This window comes from Xiphophorus hellerii, chromosome 15, assembly GCF_003331165.1.
Source record: "Xiphophorus hellerii strain 12219 chromosome 15, Xiphophorus_hellerii-4.1, whole genome shotgun sequence".
Taxonomy (NCBI): Eukaryota; Metazoa; Chordata; class Actinopteri; order Cyprinodontiformes; family Poeciliidae; genus Xiphophorus; species Xiphophorus hellerii.
In genome coordinates, this window is record NC_045686.1 from 11,194,100 (window position 1) to 11,209,297 (window position 15,198).

The window sequence follows — 15,198 nt, forward strand, 5'->3', positions numbered from 1 at the left end:
TCTCTGATACTCTTTGTCAGTTGCTAATAAGAATGATCGATCCGCCATCGTCATCATGGCAGTCCGCACTGCGCCCAGACTGCGGCTGTGGGTTTCCCCTCTTCTACTACTACTACTCCGTTCCGCTTCTCTTTCACAGTTACTTGCGCAACTTTACTTCGTTTCTTAGCAACAAAATACAGCCCATCGTTTTTTGTTGAAGATTTGAGATTTCCAAAAACAAAGGAATCTAAAGTTGCGTTTCGTTTTTTACGTTTGGAAGCTCATTATTCCCTTTCACATAACCAGAAAAGCCGGTTTTTGACATTTCTGACCTTCGGAAAAATATGGTTTACTTATATTAGCATCACTCCGGTTTTACTTTGCCTATTAACACAATTTAAAAACTGGTGTGTAGTTTATAACGTGCACTTTAAGCACAAGACAAAAGTGAGACTGGGGGAGACGGAGTCTTGCTGCTACGCCGTCACAAACCAGACGTGTTAAAAAGACGGTATAAGTTTATGAGCCCCTATGGTTTAACTTATCGATACTCATGGATGAAAAATTGATACCTTCCGAGGGTGGAAAAAAATCGATAAATATCGTAGAATCGATATAATTATACAGCCCTAGTTGTTGTATGTATTATTTATTAGCAGTCAGTATCTTACTCACAGAAAGAAACAGATTGTGTTAATTTATGGTTTGGAGAATAAAAGGGAAATACTCATTTGAGTAAAACTAGCTTATATTCCATCTGAAATAGTAATTTACTGATCCGAATTTAAGTGTTGCCTGCCTCAAAGTATTTTTAAATGATTTATATTGGAGTCAAGGCTAACTTGGTCAGCCATTTTGCAAAAATCCCTACTGTTTTCAAGTGAATGGCTGGCAAAACTGATGTATTATATCGTCAATCTTACAAATATGTGTTTGTAGCAAGCAGCTAGCATCCCAGTATGGATGCACAGAGCTGAAACAGTAGTCAGTAACTATTTCTGCAAGGTCAGAAACTGGAAAATAACTTTTTATTTTTGTTCACTCTGTACAAAACTGCAATGAAACACATGGGACCCAAATTATCAATAAGTCATATAAAAACAGAGATAAAACATGGTAACATTAGCCTAGCATTTTTGAGTTACATGAAAACATAATTACCAGGAGCCAGAGATGAGATTACTGTAGCTGTATGTGTTGAGTAGAGGTCAAAACAGCTTTCTTAACCAAATTAGCCCATTTTGAAGCAGCGCATTGAGACTATTGACCAAAAACTCAACATGTGACAAAATATTTGAACTGAAACATCTGCTAACTCATGAGTGGATGTCAGAGGTTCTGCAGGGCTTCTGGTTTTTAAACTACTGCAGGTAGCATACTGACTGTTCATAACTACCCCACACAGCCCCTCTTCGAGCCAATGAAGCAATCCAAAAGCAGGAAGAAAAAAATAAAGACAAATAAAAATCTATTCAGTTCCAACAAAGCTGTAAGATCTCTGGGGATCCTGCCAATTAATTTCAGGAGATTATGCAAATGTATGAAAAATTACTAACAACTGAAAGTTTCAAAATAAAAAAGACTGACCAATAATGAAAATCAACCAAAAGAAACCCAACAGCTGCATTTACTTTTACTCTCTATTGATTACTGAAGGAAACCCACCCACTCACTTTCTTCTTACCTGCTACATTTATATTTAATAACTGTAAAAATACAAAACATAACAAGTTTACAGTCAATAATTCAAACAGTGTGTCATATTGGAAGGTCATAAAAGGTCATGTTGCCACTAATTAGCTCTTCCTGCAGCATTTGAATGGAAACTGAAAAGAGAAAAATGTCATCATACCGCCTTCATGTTTTATAGGTAGGGAGTTACATCACTGAAATCCAAATATCCCATGATGCAAACTTAAGTCACCCCTTTTCCTGCGGGGAAATGCTAAGCTAACACAATTCTACCCAGTCCTGCATAATTTAAACGATCAATTAATGGGATTTGCCCCATTACACCTCTGACATTTCATTTACAAATTAAATTAAAAGTTGCTGCGTTGAACCCAGCTAGAGTTAAATCATGTGTTTCTGTGACTGATGGCGCCGGCAGACGCCTCCCTGTCCTTCATTACAGATGACTGAGAGCACACACTGGTCCTCTGCCAGCCAGGCCTGCTAAATCAATACAGAGGAAATCCTTCACATTTCATTTGGGTCCAGCTGGGAGAGCTTCACCTGATGGTTTAGGACACATCCACAAGAGAGGCAAACTTTGCAAGGACATCAGCGAGTGACACGAAGGAAATGCAGCGTATTGGAATAATGATGCAGTGAGTCACACAGGATGTTTCCTTTATTCTTCCACTCTTTCTAAAAAGTCTGCTGTCCATTCAAGATTCTTTCTTATATCTAAGAGTGTCTTTCCACACTTCCAGATAAAATAATCTGTCAATATTCTGTAAAATAATAAGAATTTCTAATGTTTATTATACAGCAGGGGTGTAAAACTAATTTTTGTTTTGGGCCAAATCCAGATCATGAATGCTCTTAAAGGGCCGGTTGTTTCAGGATGTATTGATAAAATCTGTTCACAAACTGTTAAAATATCAATGAATCCTTAAAATTAGATAGTATTGAATATCTTTTCAGTCCCTCCAGAATTTAGTGATTTTTTTGCAATAAAAATTAAAGTGTTTGTGGTACTAATTTGGAAATTGTTTTGCAACATTTATGACGATAAATCCAACTTTTTATTACTTCCTGTATAGATCATGGACTATAATCTGACATCACATAAAGCTGAGGCAGCTGTTTAGTACAAGTAAGACAGTTTTTGACAATTTTTGAGAAAAATCAGAAATAAACTCCCAGTTTTTAAGCTCAATTTGTTGATTTTGTTTGAATTTCAACGATAATTCTCTATGAACTGGAGGGACAGGTTAATATAATTTGGCAGAAAACAGATACAAACTGCATTCACTTGATTGATAACATAATATTTAAGCTCACTTAGTGTTTAGTCTAGAATCCAGAGGGCCACATAAAAAGCTACGGCGGGCCAAATTTGGCCCACAGGCCTTGAGTTTGACACGTGTTATAAAATATATTTTACTTTAAAAAAGTGATCAGAAGTTTTTTTACTAATGTATGACAGAGGCAAGTCCCTCTTTGCAACTCTTAATATTTATCAATCTTTATAACTCAGAAAAACGCCACAGGAATACAGTTACTTGCATAAATGTATCCATATCTACATCCCATCACGGTTGCTAGGTGACGGCCAGGCTTGGCTGGCGTTGCTAGGTAACAGTGCTAGTGGAACTTGTACTTTTTCACCAATATAAAGGAATAACTGACTAAAATCAAGCTCCTATTTCTTGCTGAAAAGTTACTTTTTAGTTAGTTTTATTTACAGTAAACAGAACCAATATTTGGTTAAATGTTGTGTTTTTGCAGTGCAGATCCCAGCTATTTACATATGAACTGGTTATTTGGGAGGCGTGCCAGGAAAAGAAAAGGACTTTTCTGACCTTGGAAACTTAACTGGAACAATTTGTATGTATCAGATTAATTTAAATGAGTTATTTTTAGCTACAAACATCCCAAGTGGCTGTGGCATAAAGTAGAAAAAACTCCAAATGTTTATCGATAAACATGGTAGAGGATCTGTGATGCTGTGGGTTTGGTCTTCTATTGACACCTTGTTGGAATGCAATGCATTTTTAGGAAATTATGCCATGAACTGGATTATTAAACAACTTTTGAAGCAGGTAATGTTTAAAAACACTGCACTGTAACACTGCACTATAATTTAAGCAAGTTATCTAACTCATTATTTATTTTATTTCTTGTCCCATAAATCATGCAGAATAAAATAAATAATCTCTTTAAGCCACACTACTAATCCGGAAATACTCAAAGTTAGTTTTACTTCTTTATTTTTCTCAGCATTTCAAGCTTTTAAAGGAATGCAGTGGGTATAATGTGGATAAATCAATGGGTTAGGGTTCATTTTCCTACGATGGATTTCATTGTAAGAAGCATTTTATTGTAAGGAGCATTTTATAAGTTGAAAAGCACTTAAACCTGACTACAACTATCACTTTTAATTTAAAATCCCCCAAACATCTGTCAACTTTTTAACCCTGCCTATTACCAGACACACTAAGCTCCAGAAAATTTAATATATTACTCAGTGGTTACGTTTAAATGCTACTTCATCCCCATAAAAATGGTGTTTAAGTGTTTCGAGTCTTGTGCAAGCAGTTCCCCTTGGTGTGGTTTAGTGCCAGGCCAGCAGAGCTGTATGTGCTTTGGAAGCATCGTCTTAAAAAAGGCTAAATTTAAACCCCCAGAGTCTCTGGCTTGGTATGCACAAGGCTTCCAGAACAACATAAACTCCAAATAAGCCCAGCAGAGAAGCTGCTGCTGCTGCCATACAAGCGTCAATCACCTGCGTTTGAGAAAAGGTGCAACTCACCTGCCCTGCAACAGGCAAAAAGGACTTTCAGTCGTCTTATGTATTGTTACAAAATAAACCTAGAAATAAACTCAACTTGGCTGAGTAAGAGAACATGAGTCAGGTTTTTCTGGCGTGTGACTTTTGCAGAATACAAAAAAGATGATAAATATTTCACTAGTTGAAATGTATTTTTATATTTTTTCTTAACTGTTTTCTCCAGTCAATTCAATTATTTTGATGCCAAAAGCGTCAGGAATTAAACTGTGTTACGTTTGAACTTTTAAATCTTCCAAAAAGAAACAAGCCTGGGTCTAAACTGGTTGAGATTAGATGGCGGTGAAAGTTATGTTTGTTTGTTCCTCTTGTGGTGGGCGGTATTACTCAAAAGAAGAGCTGTGGCATGACCCAAGTTAGACGTTTGGGTTTCAGTCTGGATCTGGATCAAGATCTGAATCACTTCAGACAGACTCGATTCTCGTCTTTGCTTATCTATTGTTGTCAAAGATAAAAGATTGACAAAATACAGATAGTTCTGATAAACAACTCAGATGACAAATTTAGCAGCATTGTCTTGGAATCAGTTATTTAGAAATTTACTGTCAGAAAAAAACGAAAATATTTGCAAATCCAACCTTGTTTTTAACTAGTAAAACCGAGTGAAATTGTCTCTACAGCTGTAAACAAAACAAACAAAAACAATAATAAACTGATGAGTTGGTTTCCAGAGCATTCTTCTTTTAGGGTTTCCTATAAAATCTCATTTCTCTCAGCTCTAAGAAGCTCAGGGAAAGACCGCCCTCCCCCTCTGACTCCGCCGCTCTCAAATCGCTGTTGTCATCAGATAAGCAGGATGCCAGTGTGACAGTAGAATCTGAGAGGCGTGGGTCAGCATATCACTGGCATCACAAATAGTAGGAGCTGTTAAGAACAAGGTCCCAATCTGCTTCCGACAGCTCAGCCCGGCCTTCAGGCTGCTTACAGCACATGTGTCAAACTCAAGGCGCGTGGGCCAAATCTGGACCGCTGTAGCTTGTTATGTGGCCCTCTAGATTCTAGACTAAACACTAAGTGAGCTTAAATATTGTTATCAATCAAATCAATGCAGTTTTTATCTGTTTACTGCCAAAATATATCAATCAGTCCCTCCAGTTTCTTGAGAATTATCATGGAAATCAACAAATCGCCGCACTTTTTAGCACTAATACATAATTGGGAGTTTATTGCAGATTTTTGTCAAAAATTGTCAAAAACTTTCAGTAACACTTAATTTGAAGGGGTGTGCATAAAGCTAACGTGACACTGTCATAAACATAACATAACACCAGTTATAAACATGAATCAGTCTTCATGAATGTTTAAATAATTCCACTTTTAATGCAACAAGCATTACCACAGTTAGCCAGTAGGCTACAGCTCTCTATCGTAGGCCAAATTTGTACCGTATATACAGCACATTCCTATTCATAAGTCACACAAATGAAGCATATGTTGTTGCTCAGGATGCAGCCCCAAATGTCTGGAGCCAAAAGAGGCACAAATGGCAACACCTCAAACAGTGCTTGCTTATATAACGTCAGTTTTGGTTGTTAGATTGGAAAGAAAAAGGGGAAAACTTGTAAACCTGAGAGCACCATCTGAACTGTGAAGTTTCGCTGCCAAGAGGATTTATGCACTTCACAAAAAACAATGGTATGTGTAAATACTGAAACAACCCCTCGAGATATTATCTAGGATTCTGTTTCAAGAAGGAATCAACCAAAGTTCCCACAAACTATTCTAAGAACTATGACTTGGTGTAACTCAAGTCATACAGTTAAATGGTCATTCTATGAAATGCTCAGGAAATGTATGTCCAGTTCTGAATTTGAAGAGTTAAAAACATTCACCAAAACCAAAAAAATATCTCTCTCTTTATAGAGGCATTTATGTAAATAACCCCAAAGACGCGAATGTTTTCGTCTGATTTATCGTCAGATCATCTCTGAAATCTAGTTCACTTCTCAAAGTCTGTGTGGGAATAACTATTAGATGAATTTATCAGAAATAAAGAAAGAGGGTCAACTACCCCGCCACAGAGAGCCACTTATAGCACTTAGCATGTACAGTAGATCTGAGTGAATCTTCATCAGCGCAGACAAAGCATCTGCATAGCATAGCATATATGTTGAACTTATATGAATTTCGTAACAGTAGCACCTCTTTGAGATGTATATATTAGCAAATATGAGTTGCAATGCTCATATAACAGAATATAAAGAAGTAATGGCACCCTGGCTTAGCCGGAGATCACATCATGTTATTGGCTTAAATCGGAATATCTTAATGCTTCATGGCAACACAAAAATGATCCAGTAAAACATATTAATTTTACCGTTTCTTATCACCAATTTGATGATTGGTTGTTTCAATCTGGGAAGCTGTCAGTGTTCACCAGGCAGGTCCAATGTTTGACGCCACTACACTAAATATCTAAAAAAATCTAAAACATTCGAAACAAAAACTATCAATGCCTTCAAATGCCATTTCCAAGCAACATCAGCAAATGTAAATCAACCACTTGAATGACAAAGTACATCAAGAAAATTGGTACAACTGCAAAAGAGCACAAAAAACTGAGTTGAACAAAGAGTGAAACTTATTTTCTGTTCTATAGGTTCAAGCAGCATCGCAAAAACAAACCACAAATTCAAATATGACCAAGATACTTTCCAATCATAATACTGGTTCTTTCACAGTAACAATCAATATGTGACTAAGGTAGCGTCTTAGCATATCTTAGCTACTGCAGAAAGAAAATTAATTTAATTATTTTACTTCATGGAAACATTTTGGTAACAACAACCATTTATCTAAGCTCAGTTTTATTTCCCAAATACCAAAAATGCTTTAAAGCTTGGCACTTTTTATGACTTGTATGCAAAACAAAGTCTCCAAATGATTAAAAATGCATGTATTTTTAGATACAAAAAAAGTCAATCACTTTTATTTTCAAACTGATTGAACAGTTTAGAAAAATTAGCTGCAACTTTCTAGATTTGTATGGCTGTTCAATTGATCATTTTTGTCACTTTTGGTGTTTCAGATGCTTGTAAGTAATATAGTTTTTTGAATTAGCTTCAGTGTAGCTCATCTTAAAGATCTAGATAGTGTGAACATTTGTACTGCATCATTTTGACAAACCAAAAAGCAAACTAGTGCACACTTTGGATCGGAGATATTAAAACTGGACTAAATGCACATGATTTTCAACGAAATATCGAGACTATCTGCTGACTCCTGACTCTCGCTCTTCATGCAGCACCAAAATAATAACGTTTTATGAAGCAAGCGAGAATAATATGTGCTCTGTCAGGGCACCACTATATCTGTTCCCACCACACCAACACACAAGCTGTCATATCATTTACAATACCGCACAGAGTGAGGGACACTGTAACCAATCTGCGCCAAACAACTAAAATAGTCACCGCGGAGGGCGGTTTGCGTGTAAGGACAACTTGGGTCTGAAACTCTTCTCCCCGAGGAGGTCAATGCGTCCATAAAAGTCAAAGCAGCGAGGATAAACCTGACATACTACTCGATCCACCTGGTCGTGGATTTTAACGCGATCGGGTTAATTATTTCGCCCTTGCACCTGCGGATTGGATCGTCCCCACATCGTGAGCGCTGCCGACAGGTGCGCCGTGACCGCGGGGGCGCAGCGTGCAACCTGCGGCAACTTCCACACTCATCAATTGTGCAGACGCACCAGCGACACCGACGATGCCATTCAATAACTTCCGCAGAAATACACTTTGGGTGATTTGTAGTGTTGATGGGACTCGGAAACGATTCAGTCTGCTTGAAACGATGAAATAGTAATTATTTCTCTCTTTTTTATTATTTTACTTACAGTTCTCAAGAACTGGATCTCATCCTCCCCTTCTCCGCCCTCAGCCATGGCTGTGAAGGCGCCTCCTCAGACTCTGGAAGCCACCGCTGACTGCCGGCAGAAACGCAAGCTGAGCCTTTCAAGCCGATATTAGCATAGAGCTCATCCACAGCCATATAGGGCAGCCCGAGCGAGCCCCCCTCCTCTCCTTTTGCAACCCCACACTCCTCCACGAACCTTATACCCCTTCCTCTTCCTCCCTGCACCCAGCAGCAGTGCGGAGCAGTGCGCGGTGCGAGCAGGGGAAGCAGGGGACGAGTTACAGAGGGAGGGTGATGCTGCTGGAGCTGATGGTTGCTGTGATTAAATGTTTGCAGCTTTTTTTTTTATCAAACAATGGCGCATTCTGTTGAGTAGCAGCAGCGGGTGAAGTTATGAATGGAGGGTTTGCAGGGAAATGTGTTAACAGGTGCATCCTAATGAATTAGAACATAATTTAAAAGGTTTATATCAGTAATTTCATTACAAGTGCTCGCTAAACTTTGTCAATATTCCAGCTAATGTTTCCATTAAATAAGAGTCGCAATTAAAATCTCGCGTGGTTAAGTTTGTTCACGCGATAAGTCATTAAAAACACATCTTACCACTTCCCGCCTTGTGCGTCGCTTCTCCCAGTAGCAACATCCGGTTGTTGATCATATTTAGATATTTCTAAATGTACTTACAGGAGTAGTTTTACTTTTACATTAGTAATATTTTATAAAGCATCGCTACTCTTGAGTAGAAAAAAAAGACATACAGCCGCACCTACAGTTTATGTTGAAGTGAGACTTCCTGTTTGTTCACAAGCTTTGTTCTAATATTTTCTACCGGCTGAGCCTGCTGTGCCATTTGGCACCGGAAGTACTTCACCCGGTTCTATTTGCTTTAGTTTAATAGTTTTTTATGATTTGTAAAAGAGTTGTGCGAATCATGTATTTTTCTTTTCATTTTGTCTTTAAAATACCAGAATTTCAGCGTAGCTTTACGTTTTCTGTCTGTCTGATTACATCATTTGTAAATATTACATCAGATTCTTTTTTTTAACTTTTACTTGAGTAATTTCTTAAAGAGTACTAATCTTAATAAAGTGCAACTTTTGGGAACTCTACTTACTTCTGATTAGCCTAAACACTCGTGAGAACGACTGATTATCTGGTTGTCCAGCAGAAAGTCACTGATAGCATCGAGAGGAAGAATAAACCCCCAAAAGTTGGATTTTAGAGAATGCCATTACATTAATTGAGAGTTAAGTGGAAGGAAAAAGGCACAGATAACAATACTGCCGGTCCATATCAAGCTGAAAGTCACTGCAACCGTGAACCAATTAACTGTAGAGCTTTTCATTTGTACCTTTGTTGACAAGCTCAGACTTCCAGAAGTAACAATGTCTGTTTTTATGACCGTAATATTTTATTTATTAATAGTTCTGTTATTAACCGTCCTCAATGAAGCCCCACAGAGAATCTGCTAAGTATTTGTCAAGAGGAAGATGATTCAACATTAAATCTGCTTTTGAAACCAGTTTTCTTGAATTATCAGCAGCTACTATGCATTTATTGCTGCAGTAGTTCATCTAAAAGGCGTGTTACATTCACATTTAATAAATATTTTGGTTGTTTCTGGTGGCTGCAGGGCTGGAAGTGCCACCATGAGGAATGCAGACAACTAAATGATCACTTCCTGTTGCTGAAATGTAGTCAAATATTTAAATAATTTGATATTATCAAACTTGTCGCTCTGATTCTGAAAAGGACACAAATCTTTTGAAGATCTTTTGAAGTTTCTGCTTTGGAGATATCTTTTTTCTGGTTGGCTTTATGTTGAATCTACATTCAGTTACACATAAATCTGTTATTTTGCTGCATTAGAAAAATCTGATTGTGGCCACTTTCCTTGGATTAGGATTTATTTTAACTGTTGTGGACGCTTGTAGAAAAAGACAAAACAAAATATATAAATTTCTTGACAAAAACACATTTAAGGAAAAGAAAAAACATTTTCATTATGTCCGTTTTTGTCGTCCTTATTCCATACTGGATCCACTGACTGGTTTGCAAAAAAAACTGCAAAAATATTTAAAGAATATAAATCAAAATGATATATAAAGCATATAAATTAATCACAATTTTTATTTTTAAATTTATATGTGAACTCATCCTGCTCTCTTTGAATGCCTTGTGTTTTGTTTTATAGAATATTTGTTTATATTCCCCTGTATTCATTTTGTTGACGTTTTTATTGTTGCAAATGAAATATATAAAGAAATAAGAAACATTTCCAACTGATTATGAAATAAATACATAATAAATCTCACAGTCTGAAAACTAAATTACATCTTATGTTTAAAAGATTTAAAAAATGAACAACCTTTTATTAGATTTTTTTTTTTAAACTATTCCATAATAAATTAAAACGTTGCTATACCACAAACTAATGCATAACCATTCAACAAAAAATAATATTTATAAGAAAATGTCAGCCGATTTACATGTCAAAATTAAACTATACTTTTACTGTTAAGAAATGTTGTTTTTTAAAATTTTAATTACTGTTTAAAGATAAAAAATATTTCTGTTTTGGGTAAGCTATGTATACCCTGCCCAATATATTGTACAAAAATAATGTTTTTATTTCAAATTTGTAGTGAAATAATGGTCGCCAAGAGATGTATCTTGATGTACAATACAGACCAAAAGTTTGGACACAACTGTGTGTCCAAACTTTTGGTCTGTATTGTACAACAGATTACTGTGGTTAACTTTGAATTTTATTGTTTTTTTTATGGCTGTAAATTACTGTAACTAAAAGATTCTGCATACATAATATTAAATAAAGCATGAAAATATAGTATTTATTGTCCTCAGTGTAGGCGCCAGTCATTTCAAGTGACTCTGGGAAAGGAAACTGCCTTCCAATCATGTTTCTGTCTATACATGACTGCCACCTAGTGGCCGCGCGGCGCATTTCAGGTGAAAATAAACATGATCTTATGATCCATGGACTGTTGGGTATTTTCATGAAAGCAGAATTAATCTGTCCTTACACCTTTATTTTTATTTTTGCTGCACAAAAATATGAAGCAAAAAGTTATATTTATATTTTCAGTTCATATTTATCTAACATTGATCCAAGTGATAGAAGATTTATGAAAACTTTAACGTTTCTAAAGTGTATTTTTAGCATTTCTTTTCATCTAAATCCTCCATTTTCTCCTCTATCGCCCTCTGAAGTTCTGGTCGCTGCATTAGGACATATGAACAGTTGTTTGTTTGGTTTAAATGACAGCGATCGCGCTGAGGCAGCTGGTCTGTGGTCAGATTAGCTTTCCGTGCAGCACAGCATGGTGCACAGCTGACCTTAATAGAGCCAATGGTCAGTGAACTTCAGCCAAACAGATGTGACTTACGGCCAAACCGTTAGCCGACATCCTTTTCTCAAAGTTTGCTCCTGAAAGCAAACTTTATGGAGGCTTTATGCAAGATTAACTTTATGGCTTCTGGTAGACTAGACATTGACCGACTTATAACTAAAGCGCTGATTGAAGTCCAGAAGATTACACTAATTAGAGCAAATCCCCTCCGTCTGTTTCTTTTCTCCCCTCTGGGGGGATTAGCTTTCTGCGAGCTTTGGGAGACGAACCAATGGGAGATGTTTGAGTTTACATCCTGAGTTGGTGATTGGCCGAAAGCTTCCCAACAGAAGGTGGACACAGGTCCTCGGTCACCTGAGCATCACAGCTGGTACAACAAAGGAGTGACCTGCTTCTGCAAGTAGGGATGCTATTTGGCTGAAGGTAAGTCCAAAGATATGCTATTATTACTTAAATTATTTTGTAAATGAGTTAGGGAGAACCTTCTTTCTGATGATTCAGGGTAACTACATTGGTATTGTGAAGTTTGATTTAATAAGAACCTGGACAACCGAGACTGGGAGCCTTGCAACTTTTTACTCTTGCATTGCAAAAACAAAATCTTACCAAGTATTTTTGGTCTACTTTTTAGTGCAAATATCTTAGTACACTTGGAATAAGACAAACTAACTGAAAAACTTTTCAGCAAGATATACATACTTGTTATGTATATCAAGTATATCTTGTTTTAAGTCAATAATTCCTTAATATTGACGAAAAAGTACTAGTTCTATTGGCAGATCAATTAACTTAAAACATGGGGAAAATGTCTTGCTGTAAGTGAATTAATCTGCTAATGGAACAAGTACTAGTTCATCAATATTAAGAAATAATTTAATTAAAACAAGCTGGCTACAAAGTTACTTTTAAGGTAGTTTTGTTTTATTTCAAGTGAACTATGCATTCACACTGCAGCCTGAAGTGACCCAATTCCGATTTTTTGTTTGAAAGGATCAGATAGTATCGGATATCCAAGTGTCCTGGGTCACATTCTATATAAATCCGACCTCTGCTGTTCAGACTGTCATAAAAAGATTTAATTCAGGTTGCATTAAGGCAAAAAAAAAAAAATCTGAATTGGGTCACTTTAGGCTGCAGTGTGAACGCAGTCTAAAATATTTGGCTGTGTTGAATAAACTGAAACTGAAACAAACTGCACTTGAAAATAGACCAAACATACTTCGTAAGATTTTGTGTTTTTGCAATAACAAGAAACTAAATTGACAGCTAAAAAGGTGTGCAAGAATATAAGTTTTATTTTTAATTTCAGGTCTAACAATCGTCACCTACAAACACCAGCATGGAGAGCACCTATTCTTCCTTAAGCTTTTACAAACTTCTAAAAGAGAAGATATGTCAGAGTTCATCTACCGTCTCTGATGCTCATTCATGCACCCAACAAATGCCAACCTCTCAATGTGAAGAGGAGGGTTCAGCTGAACCAGCAAAGCCCAGTCAGGCAGATCAATTCAGCCTCGCAGACTTCAGGGAAACCCTAAATGCCTTAGATGAATCGTTGGGGGACTACTGGCTAAAATCCTGCTCCGAGTGCCAGGCCTTTATGAGGATGGGCAACCAACAAGCAACAAAACTGAATCCAAATTACTACACAGAGAGCTGGGATGACTTACAAACATCACCGGGAGTCCAAATTCCCCACAAAAGAAGGCGGAGAGAGGAAGAGGCGTCGACGTGTAACTTCAGAGCGATGCCAGGCCAAACAAGATGGAGTAAGTGCCAAACAGTTGATGAGGAAGCAACAGAAAGAAGACAAAGAGCAACAGGAGGAGAAATGAAGCACATAAGGGCTTTTTCCTCTGAGCTGCTGAAGCCAGTTTGGAGAGTGAAGCTGCCAGCTGCTTCTCCTGGACGTTCCCAGAGGTGGGAGGTTTTCTCCCCAAACCAGGCCGACTCCGACACCGAGCTTTCCGAATATGATAACGAGATGTTAAGTCCTAGCAGTAAAACTGCAGACCAGAAACACGAGAAAGAGGAAACTGAAGTTGTAGCCGCGGCAGAGGGAGTGATGGGAAAGATCAGGGAGGTGGAGGGGATTCTGCGCCGCGTCAGTCTAACCAGCTCAGACTGGATGAGAAAAACAAGCGAGGAGGAAGATGGCAGCAATTTGGCATCTTCAGACACTTTGCAACAGGTTGCAAGCTGGCTGGAAGATCAGAACAGAGTATCTAAAATTTCAGGAAAACCAGAAAATCCGACTGAGATGAATCCAACGTCCCATTCTCATCACTTCACCTTTCCTTTCCAGTCGCACAGTCTACCAGGTAGAGAAGACACCTCGCCAATCCCCTCTGCATCCAGCAGCTCAGGAAGTTTGTCCCCCATCCTGTCTTCTCCTCTCACATTAAGCCTGACCGATGTGACAGACTGGCAAGACTCTGAGAAGAACAAAGCTTGGATCAATTCAGAAAAAGGTTCGCTGGATGCTTTGGGTAGTGGCTGCAAAAGGGTCGCCACAAACCCAAGAGGAGCGAAAAAGGATGAGAAGCTAATGTGGTCAACTCTGCAGCTGAAGGAAGATTATCTGTTATCTTCTGGTAAAAATGCCTCCAATACTTTACAAATTAACAACTCCCTGGGAAATTTACCTTTAATATTAATTAATATTAATCCAAAAGGTTAATCTATGGTTTGTACAACAGTGTACTTATCTGTGAAACACAAAGTTTCACATTTACTTCATTAAATGTATCAAAATGTAACATTTTTAATTAAAATTTCAAACACAAAAAAGTTAGGTTTAATGTTGCTTAGCAATTTTAGAAGCCAAAAACTTTCAGTTCATGTTTAGCATAATTATGCATCTTATTTTTAAATGTTGCACATATCCGCTTGTGCCAGAATGTGTTAAAAGTACCCATTAACAAAATGTTAAAATATTTACAAATAGTGATTTCTGCATTCGATAAGTTCTCTTAAATATTAAATAATACTGAAAATCTTTTCACATTGATAATCCATCTAGAATATCACTTTTTTACTTTTTGCAATCAAAATCACAGATTGATGGGAACTAATTTAGGAAGATTTCCAAGAAATTTTACTTGTGCGCTTCGATTACTGACTATAAATAAAAAGTAAGGTGAGGAAGCAGTGTAGAAGAAACAGTGCCACCTACAGGTGGGGGTTAGGTAGCATCACTTAAGCGATGCTAACTCAACGGTTCAGTTAGCATCGGTTAAGTGACGCTAACTCGGTTAGCTTAACCGATGCTAATTTTATGCGGAAACATTAGCAATAAACTCACAATTATGCATTAGTGAGAGAAGAAATGATTCATGGAAAATGGCAGTATATGGATAAAAACTGCGTGGATTGGACAGATATAATATTTGAGCGCAGGACTCTTCACGGTTCCGTTTACGTAAAAAGTTACGGTGGGCCGGATTTTTTACGTAAATGAAACGAGAAGGA

The 15,198-nt window shown here is 37.4% G+C and overlaps 1 protein-coding gene across 4 annotated transcripts in view; it reads right to left on the reverse strand.

Moving 5' to 3' along the window:
• ryr3 (ryanodine receptor 3) overlaps positions 1-8,617 on the reverse strand; it is a 136,668-nt gene extending 128,051 nt beyond the window's left edge. For 3 of the 4 annotated variants that reach the window (XM_032584481.1, XM_032584480.1, XM_032584479.1), the window contains exon 1: positions 8,337-8,616. In XM_032584481.1, the coding sequence (XP_032440372.1) occupies positions 8,337-8,384 (48 nt within the window). In that variant the 5' untranslated portion in view covers positions 8,385-8,616. Of the gene's footprint in view, positions 1-8,336 lie in introns of all 4 variants that reach the window. The other variant, XM_032584478.1, reaches the window with a different exon arrangement.
• Positions 8,618-15,198: the final 6,581 nt, after the last annotated feature.